Genomic DNA, 20459 nt, shown 5'->3' with positions numbered 1-20459 from the left:
CCTAACGTCGGAAATGATCTTTTCTGCTAACAAGTTGAAAACGGTTTCAGTAAAAAGCTATTTTTTTTACAGCAGTTTTCCCCCGTGCCCCTCCTGCGTGTGTGCTACTGCGTTTCAGTCGTTGTGGGACTCTTTGCGACCCCGTGGACTGTAGCCCTCCAGGCTCCTCTGTCCATGGGATTCTCCACCAAGAATACTAGAGTGAGTTGCCATGCCCTTCTCCAGGGTTCCTCCTGAGGCTCAAGCAATTAAGAGGTTGAAACGTGGGTTTCCAAGCATTTGCTGCGTGGCAGTGGTTGGATCGGGAACATTAACTGCAGTTAGAATCAATTTAAACAGTTTGAGGAAACAAGATCTGGGCTTCCCTAGTACAAACTAGAATGAGAAATACAAAATTCTCCCTAGGCATTTCGTACTGACATCCTGCAGAACAGCTCTTGCGTTTCTATTCCCCAGTTAGCCAGCAGACCAAACTCAACACTCTGCTCAGTTCCAGAGACTCAGGGACAAAACCTGGTGTCTGAGACTGGAGAACTACGGCATGTTATAATGTCCGTCATTAACAACATTTTGTTGTTGTTATAAATTGCGTTGTTCTTTCTTTGGGCTAGAGTGTTTTGTCTTTTTAAACCAACTTACTCCCACCCAGTTTTATATACTTTACGTCTCTGTATAAGTTTAAGTTGTTCAGCATAATGTGCTAATTTATGTATATTGAAATAATTACCACAACTTTAGTATCCATCATCTCATACATAACATTTCTTTTTAGGAGAATTACATTATTCATTAAAATGCCTGCTCTACTCTACTTCTTAAAAATTTTGGTTGCATCCTGCGACTTGTGCGATGTTAGTCCCCCAACAAGGGACCTGCATCCCTTGCACTAGAAGGCAGATTTTAAACTTATTTTTTAAAGTGAAGGATAATTGCTTTACAGAATTTTGTTGTTTTCTGCCAAATATCAACATGAATCAGGCACAGTTGTACATGTCCCCGCCCTCTTGAATCTCCCTCCTCTCTCTCCCCTCTGGGTTGATACAGAGCCTGTTTGAGTTCCCTGAGACACACAGCAAATTCCCATTTTCCCTTACATATGGTAATGTAAGTTTCCATGTTACTCTCTCCATCTCACCCTCTGCTCACCTCTCCCTGTGTCCCTAAGTTTGTTCTCTATGTCTGTTTCCCCATTGCTGCCTTGCAAATAAATTCATCAATACCATCTTCCTAGATCCCATATATATGCATTCAGTTCAGTTGCTCAGTCGTGTCCAGCTGTTTGCAACCCCATGAACCACAGCACATCAGGCCTCCCTGTCGATCACCAACTCCCAGAGTTTACCCAAACTTATGTCCATTGAGTCGGTGATGCCATCCAACTATCTCATCCTCTGTCGTCCCCTTCTCCTCCTGCTCCCAATCCCTCCCAGCATCAGGGTCTTTTCAAATGAGTCAGTTCTTCGCATCAGGTAGCCAAAGTATTGGAGTTTCAGCTTCAACATCAGTCCTTCCAATGAACACGCAGGACTGATCTCCTTTAGGATGGACTGGTTGGATTTCCCTGCAAGTCCAAGGGACTCAAGAGTCTTCTCCAACACCACAGTTCAAAAGCATCAATTCTTTGGTGCTCAGCTTTCTTCAGAGTCCAACTCTCACATCCATACATGACTACCAGAAAAACCATAGCCTTGACTAGACGGACCTTTGCTGACAAAGTAATGTCTCTGCTTTTTAATATGCTGTCTAGGTTGGTCATAACTGTCCTCCCAAGGAGTAAGCGTCTTTTAATTTCATGGCTGCAATCACCATCTGCAGTGATCTTGGAACCCCCCAAAATAAAGTCAACCACTGTTTCCCCATCTATTTGCCATAAAGTGATGGAACCGGATGCCATGATCTTAGTTTTCTGAATGTTGAACTTTAAGCCAACTTTTTCACTCTCCTCTTTCACTTTCATCAAGAGGCTCTTTAGTTCTTCATTTTCTGCCATTAGGGTGATCATCTGCATATCTGAGGTTATTGGTATTTCTCCCAGCAATCTTGATTCCAGCTTGTGCTTCTTCCAGCCCAGCGTTTCTCATGATGTACTCTGCATATAAGTTAAATAAGCAGGGTGACAATTTACGGCCTTGATGGACTCCTTTCCCAATTTGGAACCAGTCTGTTGTTCCCTGTTCAGTTCTAACTGTTGATTCCTGACCTGCATACAGGTTTCTCAAGAGGCAGGTCAGGTGGTCTGGTATTCCCATCTCTCAGAATTTTCCAGTTTATTGTGATCCACACAGTCAAAGGCTTTGTCATAAAGCAGAAATAGATGTTTTTCTGGAACTCTCTTGGTTTTTCGATGATCCAGCGGATGTTGGCAATTTGATCTCTGGTTTCTCTGCCTTTTCTAAAACCAGCTTGAACATCTGGAAATTCACGGTTCACATATTGCTGAAGCCTGGCTTGGAGAATTTTGAGCATTACTTTACTAGCGTGTGAGATGAGTGCAATTGTGTGGTAGTTTGAGCATATATGCGTTAGTATACGCTATTTATCTCTGTCTTTCTGACTTACATCACTCTGTATAATAGGCTCTAGGTTCATCCACCTCATTAGAACTGACTCAAATTGCATTCCTTTTTATGGCTGGAATCCTCTGGTGGCTCAGATGGTAAAGTCTGCCTGCGAAGTGGGAGACCAGAGTTTGATCCCTGGCTCAGAAAGATCTCCTGAGGAAGAAAATGGCAACCCACTCCAGTATTCTTGCCTGGAAAACTCCATGGACAGAGGAGCCTGGTGGGCTCCAGTCCATAGAATTGCAAAGAGTCGGACACGACTGAATGACTTTAGTTTCTTTATGGTTGAGTAATATTCCAATTTGTGTATGTACAACTTCTTTATCCATTCATCCATTGATGGACATCTAGGTTGCTTCCATGTTCTAGCTATTGTAAATAGTGCTGCAATGAATATTGGGGTATATCTTTTTCAATTTTGGTTTCCTCAGGGTATATGCCTAGCAGTGGGATTGCTGGGTCATATGGTGGTGGAAGGCAGATTCTTAACCACTGGTCCACCAGGAAGTCCCTCTTTCTCTTTTTGTTCCCCTCTACTGGTGTTCCTGCCCTATTTCAAACCTCACACGGGTCTTACTTACTCTACTCATTTCCCCTCTTACTGCATTTTCCCCTCAACCTTTGACTGCCCCATCTTGTTTTTGCCTTTCTTTCCCATCTCTGCTCCCTCTCTGCTTTTGGGGGTACACCTCACCTATCCATGTTATGCTCACTTCCACCTCATTCTCTGGCACCCCCAGGTGACTATGCATCAAATTTCCTGCTTTCTTTCTTCCTCTGCTCCTCCAATTGCTAATTTTCTCTCCTGGGGTCCCAGTGCTCTGAATGCCAAGTTTCCAACTCCTTAATCCTCACCACTGTTGCTCTCCCTCCTATCACTGATTCAGGACTCCTCTCCCTACATTGCTCTTCTACCCCTGCAGATCCTGTTTTCATTACTACTTTTATAAAACTGACTTTCAAGGCTCAATTTCTTTTATGTTACTGTCTCTTTGCAAGATCCCCAGCCATCACCATCTGTATTCTCATTGGTTCCCTTCATTCTTTTCAGCTGTTTTCCTGTGTCCTTCTGTCTCTGCTTCTTCTACACCCTCTTGCCTACATATTTCCAGGGGTGTGACTGAATAACATGCCTGCCTACAAGAACATTTTCCTATTGAGTTGAATTGGACACAGAAAAACAATGACTGTCACATGGCTGGCCTGGGGCACCTCCACAGGGGGATGAAAGGAAGGTCTGACCAAACGGGGAGGCCTGAGAGGAAGGACTGCTCTGAGGAGACACAAGAAGAGGGGCTGGGAAAGAGGGGGGCCTCAGGGGCAGGCTGTCCAGGATCAGGGAGAGAACGTGGCATGTCCTGCCACCCTCCAAGGGTGGATAGGGCAAGGCTGGGGGATTGTTCCCAAAAGTTCTCCAATGCTGAATAGAAATACGGTGACAGAGTTTTGGAGTAGAAAAAAGTAGCTTTATTACTTTGCCAGGTAAAGGGGGAACACAGTAGGCCAATGTGTCAAAAACTGTGCCCCTGCTCCCTGGGAAGTTGGAAGAGGTCTTAAGGTTTTCAGGTGTTTTTTTTTTCCCCCCCAGGTGGAAAATGGGGCTGAAAAAAAGAATGAGGGCTGGTGTGGTCTTGCATTCTTCTCCCCTTCCTGGGTGAACTGAGATCATCACAGCTGGCATGAGGCGATTCAAGAACAGGTTCTGGTGGTCTCTGAGGTCATCGTCCCATGACATTCTTTTTGGAATGAAGAATGCTCCGAGAGGAAAGTAATGTTTTCTTGGAAGGATAAATGCCAAGTGTAGCTAGAGGGCATCATTTTCAGATTGCAAATAAGCAAGAAAGAGAGGGAGAACAAACATCTCCCTCTCTTATGGGATGAAGAGAAAAAGGACTGTATATGGGCTAACACAATGGGGTGCCTCATTTAGTTTCTGCTACAGCAGGAGCAGAGGTAGTACAGTTTGAAGAAGCAAAATGTTTGACCTATGTGGAAGAAAAGCCAAGGGCAGGGACCAGCCCCAGAATGAATTTAAATCCAAAGGAAAACAAGTCTTCTTTTCTCTGTAACATGCTCTGCCTCTGTATGTCAGTACATCACTGGGAAATGGCAGGATGACTCCCAGGCATTTGTCAATGGAGATTGTCTCCTTCTTACAAATTCACCATTACCAATTATCCAAAGACTTAAAAGAGTGGAACTTTGACTAAAGATGGTGCCACACTCACTTATCAGGTTTCTCTCTAGTATGAATTCAGTTGATGCTTTGCAAGGGCTGGCAACTCATAAAAGATTTTGTATAACTCAATACATTTGTAAAGTTTTTCTCCAATATGAATTCTCTGGTAAACTGTAAGGTTTCCCTTATGATTAAAGACCTTGCCACACTCACTGCATTTGGAAGGCTTTTCTGCCATATGAATTTGTGGATAGTAAAACTAGTAAAAAAGGGTTGTCTTCTCAAGAAAGACCCTGTCACACCCATATTACGTTTGTAAGGTTTCTCTCTAGTATGAATTTCCTGATGAAGTCCAAGGGCTTCAGTGAAAGACTCTGCCACATACATGATATTTATATGGCTCTGCCTCCTGCATGGATTATCTCATGTCTGCTGATACCTGAGGAAGAATGAAAGGCTTTCCCACAGACACTACATTTTTAAGGGTTCTCTCCAGTATGAATGCTCCCATGAATTACAAGGTCTGGATTTCAGCTAAACATCTTAGCATACATACCACATTTCTGTAATTTCTCTCCTGTATGGATTATTTGATGTCGACTGAGGGTTGAGCTCTGACTAAATGTTTTACCACAGTCATTACATCTGTAAGGTTTCTCTCCAGTATGAATTCTATGATGAATTGAAAGCTTTCTTTTTTGACTAAAGACCTTGTCACACTCATTGCATTTGTAAGGTTTCTCTCCGGTATGAATTCTTTGATGAATTACCAGGTCAGAATTTTGGCTAAAGACCTTGCCACATACATCACATTGATGTAATTTCTTTCCTGTATGGATTATCCTATGTCGACTGAGGATTGAGCTCTGATTAAAGGTTTTACCACACTCATTACATTTGTAAGGTTTCTCTCCAGTGTGAATTCTTTGATGAACTGAAAGCTTTCCTTTTGTACTAAAGAACTTGCCACACATATTACATTTGTAAGGTTTCTCTCCAGTATGAATTCTTTGATGAATGACAAGATCTGAATTTCGGCTAAAGACCTTGCCACATACATCACATATGTGTAATTTCTCTCCTATATGGATTCTCGGATGACTCCTGAAATTTGAGCCCTGATGAAGCTTTTTGCCACACTCATACAATTTGTAAGGTCTTACCCTGTGTGGGATCTGGTTTTGCATCAGTATGGAAGGATCCATAAAGTCACTCCCATATATATTATAAATATTGGTTTGGACAGTGGGAGAAACTATTTGAAGAGGTGAAAATGAGGAGCTACTGTTGACATACTTATCAGCTTGATTAAATGCAATTTTCTGTTGATGTTTAAACATACGTAGTTCATCCTGAAGGCTTAACACAAGTCTATTTCCAGTACGGTTGTTTACTGCATCCCTTCTACCATGCTGACTTCTACTATCAGTGACATCTTGGTTAAGGGATGTACGGATATTTTTGTAATTTCTTTCATCATCTCTCCACTGAAACCTGAAGTCATTCATGTTCTCCTGAATTTCTGGGACGTTAAAATGTTTGGTTTCCGGGATTTCATTTCTTCCCCAAATCACTGTTTGGCATACTTCTCCTCTATCAGTGTGTGATTTTAGTTGTAATTTCCAGATGTGTAGATGAGAAATATCTGTAAGATATAAAGAACCATAGATATCCTATTCATTACACTGCATGAATATAAGTTTCAGGTTGAATATAAGATATTAAATAAAAGTAATACTTCAAACAGTTATGAAACTTCTCAACCATGTTAAATTTTTGAGGAACAATAAATAGGATTCTCCACTACACTTCTGGTGTATTATGAAGTGGCCAGGCCAAATCATCTGAAGAAAGGGCATGTTAAAATTCCTGAGGCTACATTATGAAGCTTTTCATGCCTGAGTCAACATGGCTTTGAGCTCAGTTAAGCAAGGTAGGGGATTTCAAAAGGCAAACAAGGGTAAATCCAAAGATACCTTCCCAACTTTTAGAGGCAAGTTATCCTTACCCACAGAGAGCAGGTTCCTGAAGGTGTCTAACATCACATCCACATATAAGGCCCTCTGAGCAGAGTCTAGGCATTCCCACTCTTCTGGAGAGAACTGGATGGCCACATCATTCAATGTCAACTGTGACTTAAAGTTAAAAAAAAAATTTTTTTTCACCAAGGCCATGAGGAGAGTTCCTATTTCCATACAAAATGAATAGAGCTAAAAGATCAATTAAGTTGAAGAATGTATTCTGACAGAGCCATGGAAAGGCATTTAGAGCTACTTGTATGTCTAATTTTAATTTCCTGTGCTTTGTCATTGAGATTATGATAGCTTCCAAATAGAAGTAGATTTCTCATTTTTGTGGGCAATACATGAAATATATACAAATAATAATTCAACACCAGGTTGTCTATGTGGAAGGGCTAGATATGTTGGACACACTGAGAATTATCAAACTTGGATATAAAGGAATATGAGTGGTGTTTTCAGAGATGACAAAGTCCACAGTAGTTTTAAAGAAAGCTCAAAACCTCCAAAGATGATGCTGATGATGACAGCAGCAAAGACAAACAACATTTGAATACTTCCTATATACTATGCGTTACTCTAAATGTTTAACTTTTTAACTTGTTAGCAACATCACAGCTCATTAAAGAATTTTTTACCATCTTACAGAGGAGAAAACTGTCAGAGACACTGAAAAACTTGACTCAGGTCAAGAACCTAATGAATCATCTCGTAAGCACCTGAACTACCATGTTTGGGTTCTAGAACTGAAGCTGAAAAATCAAAAGTAATGAGCATTAAAAGTTCATTGACAGATGACTCCCTGAGAAAATTTGAAAGAAGTTCAAGCTGAACAACATGGATCAGCCTAAGAGGTCATTATACAAGTGTGCACACACGCACACATACACAAAATGTTAGCAATCTTATTATTATTTAAACTGTGAACATGGTAGTATAGGAAAAAAAATCAAGGCCAGAGAACATGTTAAAAATACACTGTCGACTGCAAAACGATGAACATGTTAAAAATACACTGTCGACTGCAAAACGATGAACATGTTAAAAATACACTGTCGACTGCAAAACGATGAACATACTAAAAATACACTGTCGACTGCAAAACGATGAACATACTAAGAACATACTAAAAATACACTGTCGACTGCAAAACGATGAACATACTAAGAACATACTAAAAATACACTGTCGACTGCAAAACGATGAACATACTAAAAATACACTATTGACTGCAAAACGATGAACATATTAAAAACACACTATCAACCGCAAAACGATATGATAGTTTTAAAATCATGATCTCTCTTTTTTTTTAATCATGAAAAGTGAAAGTCACTCAGTCATGTCCTACTCTTTGTGACCCCATGGACTGTAGCCTGCCAGGCTCCTCTGTCCATGGAATTCTCCAGGTCAGAATACTGGAGTGGGTAGCTGTTCCCTTCTCCAGGGGATCTTCCGAACCTAGGGATCGAGCCCAGGTATCCCACATTGCAGGTGGATTCTTCACCATCTGAGCCACCAGGGAAGCCCCAAATCATGACATCGTTTATCTAAACCATGGACATGCACATCCATACACCTATGCATACAGGTCAACACTAAAATAACTGAGTAGTCTCCTGACAGTTTTTCAGCCTATTTTTTCAGTATTGGTTTTATTTACATGCATTCTAAGATCCTTCAGACAATGAAAATGTACAAATTGTACTCAATTGAGTTTCCCAAAAAGATTCTACACTAGGATACTAAAAAAAATTAGTACAGACCTAACACTGATTCAAAAATTAAAAAGTTATTACTGTTATACATTATTTTAAGACAACAGATAAAATCACAATAATAAACTTAAGAGATTCTTGAAGCATTAAAAAAAAGACAGAAATAATATTGAAAAATATATTATTATTAAAAAAGAACATTTTACCAAATGTCATGATTAAAAGGAAACTCCAAATGCATTCCTTTGAAGTTCCAGTGGAGCGAAGTGGGTTGGCCAGAGCTCCTGCCTTTTACCACTGTACAGGGTGCCTGAGTGGAGACCATGAGAGGAAGTGACCAGAAGAAAACAGACAGCTAGAGTGACAGAGTAATCTAAAGACAAGAAAGGCAGAAAGTGAAAAGAAGGAAAAAGATATTCTATCCTATAGAGAGCAGGAGTGACTGCACAGTATCAGAAAAATAAACAGAAAAACTGACACAAGAGACAAAGGACATCACATAATCATAAAAGGGTCGATTCCACAAGAAGATGCAACAATTAATAAATATGTACTGAGGGAAGGCACTAGGTAAGGATGAACGTACAGGTGTCAAGAAAGAACACCTCAGAATCAGAAAGAAATCCAAAGAGAGGCATTTCAAGAAGGACAGACTGAAGCATCAACTGAGACTATGACTTCACCTGAGAAACAGCCATCCTTTACTGTCCTCTTCCTCCTCTTCTTATGGGCTTCTTACTCAGACAACTTGCATCTTTAGAGGTCAAGCTTCAAAGCTGAAAACAGGCTGTTTAATGGTTAGAATAAACATACTCCCTCTTCCTCTGCTGCAACCACACACACAGGGAAGATCTCACCATGTGGATTAAGAGTCCTGTGCTCCCCACTGTCACAGGAGGGACTCAGGACAGTAAACTCCCCCACAGAGACCAACCAGTCACTTTTCCCACACTTTTCATCAGATCTCCCCACCCTCCTGAGGCTGCTATGCCACACAGTAGCAGTGGGCACCTGAGCTGACCTGACAACCCCCTTCAGGTCACAGACCAGGCCCTGGTCCATCCCACGCAGAACAGAGCACCTCCTCCTCAGGCTAGATCTCAGTCCTCAGAAACAGGAGGACTCACAGTCCTGATGTTCAGTGACAAGTCCAGACTGGAATCACAGGGGCAATTAAATATTATTGAAATCTCGCCACATACCCACGGTCTTAAGAATTCGTGGTCAAAGTGTATAAAATATGTCTATACAAATGACTCATTGATCTACTATGAAGCCTGGATTGAGTACCACTAACAGAAGATTAAGCCCAACACATCTCCCACTTTTTCTTTTTCTTCTCCAGCTTTATTGAGATATAAAAGATGAATGAAAATGGAACAAGTGATTCTCTGACAAACATATACACTGGGAATAATTATCACAATCAAGTAATCCATACTTCCATCAACCCAAAATTACCATTCTGTGAGACTATGTAGTGAGAGCATGTAATTCTTTCTAAGAAAATTTCAAGTATATAGAAACACACTGTTGATGAGAATTCAAGTTGGTGCAGCCACTGTGGAAAGTTCCTCAGAAAACTGAAAACAGAATTACCATACAATTTAGCAATCCCACTCCAAGGCATATAAACCACACCAAATTATACCTCAAAAAGATTCATGCACCCCTATGTTTATAGCAGTAATATTTATAATACCCAAGACAAGGAAAAACTAAACGTCCACCAACAGATGTGTAAATAAAGAAGATATGGTACATATATACAATGAAATATTACTCAGCCATATAAAGAATGAAAGAATGCCATCTGCCACAATATAGATGGACCTAGAGATTATTATAAAGTGAAAGAAGTCAGAGAGAGGCAAATATATGATTATCATTCATTTCTAAAATCTTAAAAAAATGAAACAAGTGAACTGACTTACAAAACAGAAATAAGACTCACAGACTTAGAAACAAAATTATGGTTACCAAAGGGGAATGCAGGGGGGAATAAAATAGAAGGTTGGGATTAATATATAAACACTACTATATATAACGCAGATAACTAATATAGACATACTGTATAGCACAGGGAACTAATTCAATACTCTGTGATAGTCTATGTGGGAAAAGAATCTGAAAAACAATCAACATGTATATGTACAACTAAATCACTTTGCTGTACACCTAAAACTAACAAAACCTTGTAAATCAACTATACTCAAATAGGAAAAGAAAGAAATCAGTTGTGAGCAAATTTCTTCATTATGGATGGGCTCTGTTGCAAAAATTCTCCAAGTTAATCAAGCCCATGTTTCAGAGAACTTGCAGAAAATAGCCAAGAGGGACCTGAGGGAAACACCTTCATATCACCTCAGAGTTCACAATTTTACTAGCTCACAGGAAGAGGAAGAAAACAATACAAGGCTAACCCGTAAAACTAAATTTTGACTGTTAGTACAGAAGATCATTGACATTTCTGCCAACTACTCATCAATATATTCTAAAATTAGGTGCCTGCCTGCATCCTAAATAGCTTTGGTTGTGTCCAACTCTTTGAGACCCTATAGACTGTAGCCTCCCAGGCTCTTTTGTGCATGGGATTTCTCCAGGCAAGAATACTGGAGTGGGTTGCCAGTCCCTCCTCCTAAAATTATGTACTACTTACCAAAGAAACTACATACATAAGAAGAGAAGAAGCCATTCATGTCAGGAAAAAAATCTGAAACAAATTTTAAAAGCCATAACTGGACACATATCAATGTTACAACTCAATGATCCATATCAAAACAACCTATCACCCATTTGGATCCAGTTTTCCCCTACCTGCACTACTAGGTGTTTCCATTTTACTCTGTTTACCTGCCTCCCTGTTTCATTGGTCGCGTGTATTTTTTGCTCTCCTCTGCTCTCCTGCTGTTTCTGGCCTCCTCTTTGTTTCTTCCCTCACACCTGTCCTGCCCCTCTGTGCAAGCTGTTCTGCCTCTTGAGGCTTTCTCCCACCCTTTCTGACTGTCATAAAATTTCTGTGTGTTTCTGCCTCTTTCTTCCCCCATCTCCGCTCCTTCTCAGCCCTCCGGATACACTCCCTTCCTCCTCAGAGACCCCAGGTGGCGATGCTTCCTTCCAGCTCCTTCTTTCCCTTTGCTCTTCTTGTCACCCTCTGTCCACTTTTTCTCCCAGCACCACATGGCTCTGAAGGCCAAGGTTCCAACTCTTGTAACATTTCCTATTACTCTTTTCATGAAATGACCGTCCTCTGGGATCCCGCCTTCTCACGCTGATCTGGGTTCCCTTCCTTATGCTGCCCTGCAATCTTGCAGATGCGACGTCCCACTTTCAGGTTACTGCTTCTTCGCGTGTCTCTCAGCGACCCTCTACGTTCCCACTCGTTTTCCCTCACTCTTTTCCCTTCAGGTTTTCTACTTCTCCCTCGGTCTCCCCTTTTCCAGATACTCCCTCACCCAAGTACAAAATGCCCGCCTTCCGGAAAGGACCACTTTCTAACGGGGGATGGAGAGATCCTGGGGACCGAAGAGCATGGGTATCACACGACCCGCCCAGCTCACCTTCCCCCAGGCGAAGGCAGAAGACGCGGCCTCTGCGGTAGCAGAGCGGCCGGCGCTGCCTCCAGAGACCGAGAGTTCAAGGTTGGGGGGCGCAAATCCACCCCGCGGACGAGTATTTTACATGGGGTGAGGGTGGGGCGCGGGGGTCAGTAGAGGATTTTATGAAGGAAAGAGTCTTGAAAGGCAGTGTCTACGTGGGACGAAAGCAGAAAAGTCAAGGGCAAGGACCGGCCCAGAGCGACTTCAAACCAAAAAGAAAACATACCGGACCCGAAACGGCGAAGTCCAGATTTTCTGGGGCGGAGGGCCGGGTCCTGGCATGTTAGATCCCTAGCGACTCCCACACCTTGAGGACTAGGGGTACCGCACAGCACAAGTTCACGGTAGAAAGAAGAAACTTACCTCAGGACCATGACCTTGGCTGCGAGCCCTCCATCTTCCGGGTCATTAGGCTGGGCTCCTCGGGTTAGAGGCCGGGTTTCCGAGGCGGGGCCTACCGGCAAGGGGCGGAGCCAGGAAAAAGCCTAGCCCTGTGCCCTGTAGACTGGAGGGACTGGGAGAAGGGAGGAGTTGGCTGCTTCAAGTTGTATACAGAGCTACTGCGAATCTGCATTAAAAATCTTTTTTCCTACTTCCGTGACCCTCCCCCCCCCCCAGGTTCTTGTTTCTATGGAACATGTGAATAATAAAAATTGTTGACAAAAACAAACATTTTTAAAGCACCCACACACATGCGTGCACACGTACACTCCTTGGTCTCATCATTCAGGTCCGGGTCAGGATTGCCCTGGGGCGCCCCCTCCCTGAACTCCGCAGGTGAGCCTTTACAGCTCGACTTTGCTTCCCATAATAGGCCTGTGGCCGGTGCCTCCCGCAGCAGAGGCTTCCAGGGTCCTATTCCCCATAGGTGCTGAAGAGATGGAGTCTGGTTTCCAAAACCGTAGGCACGAACACCTGTTTATCCTTTGGAGGAGCTCCTTTATGTCCATCTTCTAGTCTTTTTATTCTCTCTTGATTTCTATAACAGAATTTCCATATGACAATACCGGCTCTAATTAACATGTGTGGTCAATTCTCAGTATGAGTCCAGCTTACCCTTGGTACCCTTTACAGGCAGTGGAAAATTTTGCTTCAGTACTTCATTGAAACTAAGCAATAAATAATACTATGATAAAAATAGTTCCTGAGTAGACTGTATATACTTTGTTACATAATCAGCATGGAGCCCTATACCAAGGTCACAGGACAAAAATCTCTGGAACTAAGTCCCATAGCAAGTGTTGTCATGAATCTCCAGGTCTAATCCAGCCAGTTCTGTGACCCCCATATTAAGTAAAACACCTACCATATTACTCATCCTATAGAATCCTAATCAATCACCTAATGCCACCCCTTCCAGTAAGAATTTTCTGTCTGGAGGCTATAAAAATTGGCCACTAGCCCAACAAAGAGGTCAGCTCTCCCTTGAGCCATCCTGCTATTCTAACAGTCTTCCACTCTATTCTCCTTTCATTCCACCTCATGTCTGGAAATGCTTTTCCAACCTGCTCACATACCAGGACAATCTGGAAGTTCACAAAAGATTAAATTAACTGTGAACCCAAATGTAAAGATAAGCCGATTCTGTCTACCTATGTATCGTCTGCATAATAATGCAACAAGATCTGAACACATCTCTTGCTAGCTTCTTCATATGTCATCTAGTAAGTAAAAGTTACATTTGCTACCTAATCTAAAATGGCTGTATGGTGAAAATCTAAAAAATATATAAGGTCCATTCATTAAACATGTTTGCAAGCAAATGTAAAATGAGGAAGAGGAAAAAGGAGGTCCTTATTAGAGTTGCACATTATTGTCAGGACTTCCTGTCTTCACCTTCCACATGTGTGAGTGTCTCTGCAGGGGGTGCCATGCTCAGTGATGGTTCCTATATGAGTTGGTGCCCTTGACCTTGCTTCAGGAAGAGGATGGGAAAGATGGGGGCGAGGCCGGCTGTGGGTGCACAGGTCCCATCCAACTGAGTTTCTCTTCCCCAGCTCCTGGCTTGTCTCTCACCCAAGAGGTATCTGGGTCCACAGAGACTAGGCTATGCAAGAGTTGACCAGGTCCAAGAGATTTTCACAGACTTTTAATAATTCTTTCAGTCCAAATTTGATTAGAAGCTGATATTTAACACTTGGTATTTCTAATCTCTTCATGCTGCAGAGTAAAGCATTTCTTGCTAGTAAAAGTATATAGTTAAGGTCAGTCATTAAAATACAACAACTGCTTGAACTTAGGTATCCTTCTTTCAAAATGGTATCTGGAGAGCTAGGTTGCAATCTGTAATGCATCCTGTCATGACGACTTTAGACACACAGTAAAATCCTTTTCTCTGTTGTGGTTCATCATTAAAATATTACACAAGGATAATTACAATAAAGGTATGAAAGGCCCCAGGCTCCACTCCACTCTCTCCCTCTCTGTCTCAGAGGGAGTTCTGAGGAAAGCGAACCCATGAAGAGGGCCAGAGGGCAAGGACCTAGGCCCTCGCCACCAGCTAGGAGAGGGAGTTTGAAAGCCTGCTAATCCAGCCCTGAAGGAGCCTTCCTGTGGCTTCAACCTCAAGAGGCCCTGAGCCACACCCACGCCACTAAGATGTTCCCACATGCCCAGAAACTGTGGACTATCATCAAATGCTCACTGTGAAGCCTCTAAGCTTTGTACTGATTGGCTACATAGCAGTAGATAACGAATGTGCTCCTGCATGCTCAGTCACTCAATCCTGACTGACTCTTTGCAACCCCATGGACTGTAGCCATCCAGGTTCCACTGTTCATGGGATTTTCCAGGCAACAATGTTGGAGTGGGTTACCATTTCCTTCTCCAGGGGGTCTTCCTGAATCAACCTGCATTGGAAGACTTTTTTTTTTTTTAACCACTTAACTACCAGGGAAGCCTGATTCAAGCCTGATTCTGGCCGGCTACAGAAATGGATATAAAATATATATGCCATGAAAAAGATGAAAATATGAAGGCACTTAAAATTCAAAATGAAATTCTCACAGTAAGATGAATATGCACATTCACCTAATCTTAATGACTTCAAAACTGTGCTACTTAGGGAATTTTCCAGTGGTCCAGTGGTTAGGACTCCATAGTTCCACTCTAGGGGACCAAGTTCGATTCCTGGTTGGGGAATTAAGATCCATAAACCCTGTGGCAGTGAAAAGAAGGAAAAATTTATTTCCTACAATGACATGATAAATTAAGTAAGACACCTGGGCATGAGTGGGTGGAGACAGGTACACTGGCAGTGAAAGATCGGCAACTTAGCCATTGGATGGAGTCCAGGGTGCTCTGTGAAGGGTCAATGGAGGTGCTGACTACCCCCAGAACTGGTCATTTAGTTAAGCAAAGACAGGACTGTCTTTGTAGGCAATGGAAATTAACAAGTAAAATGCAAAATTCTGTTCATGCTGATTGTGCATTTTCATTCCAACGGTATCAAGAACATCATTTCCATTTAGAGTACACTAAAATCTGGGAGACAGAGATCAACTGTAGTCCAGGGAGTGTAGGTCAAAAGCAATCTGAGGAATCTCATATGAATTACAAAGCTCCAAAGTAGTTTGAGAATTAACATATTTGGGAGAGGAGAAAATCTTTTTTTTAATTGGAGGTTAATTACAATACTGTAGTGGTTTTTGTCATACATTGACATGAATCAGCCATCGGTGTACATGTGTTCCCCATCCTGAACCTCCTCCTACATCCCTCCCCATCCCATCCCTCAGGGTCATCCCAGTGCACCAGCCCTGAGCACCCTGTTTAATGCATCGAACCTGGACTGGTGATCTATTTCACATATGATAATATATATGTTTCAATGCTATTCTCTCAAATCATCCCACCCTCACCTTAAATCATGTCAACAAGCAGGGTCCCCCGCAGGGTCCTTTGATACCATTAAACAGCTTAAACGCTGAGGTTCTTGGGCATATTTGTTATCATCATTATATTTTTTTATTACTCCATTATTCATATGTGTACATTTTAGTCTTTGAATTTCACTTGATGTCACATGACATCCTGACAATGTGAGACTTTACTCCAACCCCGTAACTCTGGAAAACAGCCAACAGAAAAGAACTCCTTTTCTTTTCTCTGGAAGGAGACCCCTTACTTGCTAAGAACTACGCTTCCTCTTTAATTTCAGTAAGACTCAGGATAGCCCATTTGTTTACTTCAGAAACAGCAAGAAAGAAATCTTCCAACTCCCCCTCCATTACCTTATGAATAATTACTGTTTCTCTTTTAGGTCTGTGGATGAAAAGCTTGTTAACATGATTTCATCAAAATTTACTTAAGCTTTTCTCCTCTCCCAAGTATGCTAATTCTTGGACCACTTTGGAGCTTGTAATTCATATGGGACTTTGCCTAACTTGTTATACCTAACTAATTTATATCCCTGGGTACAAAAGCTAAGTTTTCAATTTGACTTTTGAGGTTTTACAACTTTGGTTGCCACCATTCTATCTGAAGAATATTTCTTTTTTTTGACTACCCAGCAGGCAGCATGGCTCGTGGGATCTTAGTTCCCCTTCCCAGACCAGGGACTGAACCTGCACTGCCTGCACTGGACATGCGGAGTCTTAACCACTAGATGGTCAGGGAAGTCCTGCTAGTCACAGTACTGCGCAATAATTTCAGAAACTGGTATTGCTCTACATTTCTTCCTGCCTAAAGGGAAATGTTTTTTATCTATCGTAATCGTGACCTATTTTTTTCAGTAAACACAACTTCATCTTGAATAATCTTTCTTGCAGAATTATGTGGTAATCAGTGAACCTGCATCTAATGAATTTAAATATTCATTCTTTGGTAATATTGACCTATGAGATAAAGGTACAAGCATACTTTGGAAATACTGCAAATGCAGTTCCAGAGAATGACAATAAAGTGAATCACACAATAAAGTAGGTCACTCAAATTTTTTATATTCACACTACATATAAAAGTTCTTCTTTGGACTATAAAGTATGCAATAGAAATGTCTAAAACAATTTTTCAAATTTATCAACCAATTCATTTCCTGCACTGGGTCCAAATCACTGATGGTGTAGCAAGAAATAAAATACCCTGCCTTCAAAAGGTTATATTCTATTAGGGAATGTCAGCAATCATTAAGTAAGATATGACCCTAGTAATGAATTAATACAATGACAGAAAGAGAGGCTGACCTAATTTAAACAATGTGTTGAGGAAGTGCTCATATGATAAGAGGATGTCTGAACAAAATCATTGTAAAGAGCATGTGATGCAAAACCACATGGAGACCATGAGAAAAAGGATGAAAATGATGTTGGAAATTCATAAAAGCAAGAAAACAAACTATGACCTGGAGTACCCAAAAGAGCACAGAACTTTGGATCCATTTACAATTCTTGAATGGAAACAGAAGAGAATAAATCTATTTATTTAAGGCACTCAGTTTGTAGTAATTGGTACAGCAGAAATGAAAAATTTAGTATGGGGTACGTAGAAAAGCGAAACAGTTTTCCAGAAACATTCTCATCTCATCAAGTGTCTATGGTCCTTGCACTACAGTTGATGTGATGTTGCAGTTCTACAAAGTACGCTAATAAAGCTGAAGATGTGGACACCTGTAAAAGCCTTGACACTTCACCACACTGTTCAATGTTCAAGATCATGGAACACCTGTAGGGACGTTTTAGGCTTAAAGGCACCCTGAAGAAATTGCCACTCATCACGTTTGAAAGGTTTCTCTACGGTATGAATTATCTGGCATACTATATATAAGGTACGAATTTTGACTAAACATAGAGACGGTCATTAAACTTGTAAGGTTTCTTCCCATTACAGATTATCTGGTGGTGAGTGCAAAAAAACTTTACAACACTCATATTTGTACAGTTTCTTCCCGCTATGAATTCTCCAACAAATTGTAAGCTGTGAATTTTCAGATTTGAATTTTTTTTGAAGTTTGAATTTTGAAGACCTTCCCACATATAACACAATTATATGGTGTTTCTTTTTTCCTTTTTTTTTTTTTACATGGTGTTTCTCAAGCTGGATTTTCTAATGTGTGGTAGGGTTGAGATCTGAGTAAAGGCTTTTCCACATAACAAATCTGCAATGTTTCTATTCATTATGTGGACTTCCCTGGTGGCTCATTAGGTAAAGTAAGATCCCCTGGAGACGGAAATGTCTACCCATTCCAGTATTCTTGCCTGGAGATCCCATGGACAAAGAAGCCTGACAGGCTACATGACTGTAGTGACTATCACTTTCACTTCCACTTATTCATTGTGCAATCTGTGATGAATTCGAAGACATTGTTTGTAACCAAAGCCTTTGCCACACTGATTACATTTGTAAGGTTTCTCTCCAGTATGAATGAACTGATGACTGATGAGGGTTGGTCTACTGCTGAACATCTTACCACACTCATTACATTTGTAAGGTTTCTCTCCAGTATGAATTCTCTGATGAACTACGAGGTTTGAATTTCTATTAAAGACTTTGCCACACTCACTACATTTGTAAGGTTTCTCTCCAGTATGAATCCTCTGATGAGCTGCAAGGCTTCCTTTCAGACTAAACAGCTGGCCACAATGATGACATTTGTAAGGTCTGTCACCATTATGAATCGTTTGATGACGCACCAGATTGGATTTCTGATTAAAGAACTTGCCACACTCATTACATTTGTATGGTTTGTTTCCAGTATGGACATGTTGATGCCGTATAAGGGTTACCTTCTGACAAAAGAATTTGCCACACTCATTACACTTGTAAGGTTTCTGTCCAGTATGGACATGTTGATGCCGTATAAGGGTAGTCCGATGATGAAAGTACTTGCCACATGCATTACATCTGTACGCTGTTACTGCAGTTTGAATTTGTTGATGCCTTCTAACAGTTTCCTTATCACAAAAGACCTTGACACATTCATTAAATTTGTGAGGTTTCACTCCAGTATGAGTACTCAGATGAGTTTTAAGATGTGCTTTTTGACCAAAGACTTTGCCACATTCATTACATTTGTAAGGTTTCTCTCCAGTATGAATTCTGTGATGAACTGCAAGGTCTTTATTTTGATTAAAGACTCTGCCACACACATCACATTTAAATGGTTTTCTTCCAGTATGTTTTATCATATGTCTCCAGAGGCCTGAGGGATACCGAAAAGTTTTCCCACAGACATTGCATTTGTAAGGTGTCTCTCCAGTATGAATTCTCTTATGACATGTGAGATATGAATTATGATTAAAACTCTTGCCACACACATTACATTTATAAGGTTTCTCTCCAGTATGAGTTCTCCGATGAACTTCAAGGTGTGAATTTCGACTAAAGATCTTTCCACAAAAGTCACATTTACGCAATTCTTTTCCTGTATGGATTATCTGATGTCTACTGAAGTCTGAGCACTTAAGAAAGATTTTGCCACCCTCATTACATTTGTAAGGTCTTTCCCTGTGTGCTTTCTGGTCTTGTGTCAATACTGAAGGATGCATAAAATCACTCCCATATATACTAGAAATTTTGGATTGGCCAGAAGGAGAAACTTCCTGAGATGGTGAAAATGACATACTACTGTTCATGTTGCCATCAGCCTGATGAAATTCATCAATTGTTTGTCTACTCTGAAACATGCACAGTGCATGCCAAGAGCTTAATGCAAGTATATTTGCAATCAGCTTCTTTTCTGTATCCTTTCTACTGGGTTGAACTCTTCCATAAGTGACACCTTCCTTATGGGATGTAGGGATATTTTTATAATTTCTTTCATCATCTCTCCACTGACACCTGAGGTCACACATATTTTCCTGTAATTCTTGATGGTAAAAATGCTTGACTTCATGGCTTTCACGGTTTCCCAACATCACTGTTTGGAATCTTTCTCCTATATCAATGTTTGATTTTAGTTGTGATTTCTTGATCATATGTATATGAGAGATAGCTACAAAATATAAAGAATCACAGATATATTACTACAGTGTATGAATAAATATTTTTTCAACCACAATGTTAAAAATTTTTAGGAAAACTATAGAATAAGATTCTTCACTATAGAAACAGTGGTTACCCATAATTCAAATCAAGCTTAGGGTAGTCTATTTTCAAACACACAATGACACAACATTCAAATTGGAAAAACTTATATTAGCCCTCAAAAATAAAGGTACTTTTCCAACATAACCACAAAACCCAAAGAAATTAAAGACTAAACATACAAACACTAGGGAGTTTAGAAAGGGAATCATAGGTGATGCAAGAAGAAATGAGTTGGGTAACTAACATTGTTATTCAGGGATCCCTCTTCAAAATGGTTTCTGAGTCATCACAGCTGCACACAGTAAGTTGTATCCTGAGAAAGTTGTCCAAGGGATGAAACGAAATCATTTTTACAG

The 20459-nt window shown here is 40.9% G+C and overlaps 2 protein-coding genes across 10 annotated transcripts in view; both read right to left on the bottom strand.

Annotated features, from left to right (window-relative positions):
* Positions 1 to 4005: 4005 nt before the first annotated feature.
* Positions 4006 to 12579, bottom strand: LOC147354499 (zinc finger protein 836-like). 5 transcript variants are annotated; one of them, XM_086354345.1, is made up of 6 exons: positions 12442 to 12492; positions 11139 to 11192; positions 9163 to 9255; positions 8686 to 8789; positions 6749 to 6875; positions 4006 to 6385 (listed from the first exon to the last, which is right to left on the bottom strand). In XM_086354345.1, the coding sequence occupies exons 5-6, from the start codon at positions 6780 to 6782 to the stop codon at positions 5271 to 5273; spliced, it is 1149 nt and encodes a 382-aa protein (XP_086210471.1). In that variant the 5' UTR covers positions 6783 to 6875; positions 8686 to 8789; positions 9163 to 9255; positions 11139 to 11192; positions 12442 to 12492; the 3' UTR covers positions 4006 to 5270. The 5 variants fall into 5 exon arrangements, with proteins under 5 accessions (XP_086210471.1, XP_086210469.1, XP_086210467.1 ...); XM_086354343.1 differs by lacking the exon at positions 8686 to 8789 and having other exon boundaries at positions 9163 to 9306; positions 12442 to 12478; XM_086354341.1 differs by lacking the exons at positions 8686 to 8789; positions 9163 to 9255 and having other exon boundaries at positions 12442 to 12579.
* LOC147354498 (zinc finger protein 701-like) overlaps positions 12541 to 20459 on the bottom strand; it is a 23044-nt gene continuing 15125 nt past the window's right edge. For 4 of the 5 annotated variants that reach the window (XM_086354296.1, XM_086354295.1, XM_086354293.1 and 1 more), the window contains one exon: positions 17466 to 20008. In XM_086354296.1, the coding sequence (XP_086210422.1) occupies positions 18342 to 20008 (1667 nt within the window). In that variant the 3' untranslated portion in view covers positions 17466 to 18341. Of the gene's footprint in view, positions 13058 to 17465; positions 20009 to 20459 lie in introns of those variants that run through there. The other variant, XM_086354297.1, reaches the window with a different exon arrangement.

The sequence above is a fragment of the Bos grunniens genome, chromosome 18 (assembly GCF_055505025.1).
Source record: "Bos grunniens cultivar Pamir isolate PY7600 chromosome 18, Bosgru_T2T1.0, whole genome shotgun sequence".
NCBI lineage: Eukaryota > Metazoa > Chordata > Mammalia > Artiodactyla > Bovidae > Bos > Bos grunniens.
The sequence above is the reverse complement of the archived record's forward strand: the minus strand, read 5'-3'. Positions and strand labels throughout refer to the sequence as shown.

Bases quoted from the DNA above. Each gene is read 5' to 3' on its own strand.
- LOC147354499 (XM_086354341.1), bottom strand. From the start codon at position 11,174: ATGGCTTCTTCTCTTCTTATGTATGTAGTTTCTTTG. The intron at 6,876-11,138 runs GTAAGTAGTACA...TTTAACTTTAAG, and splicing joins TTATGTATGTAGTTTCTTTG to TCACAGTTGACATTGAATGA. The intron at 6,386-6,748 runs GTAAGGATAACT...TATATCTTACAG, and splicing joins CAGGAACCTGCTCTCTGTGG to ATATTTCTCATCTACACATC.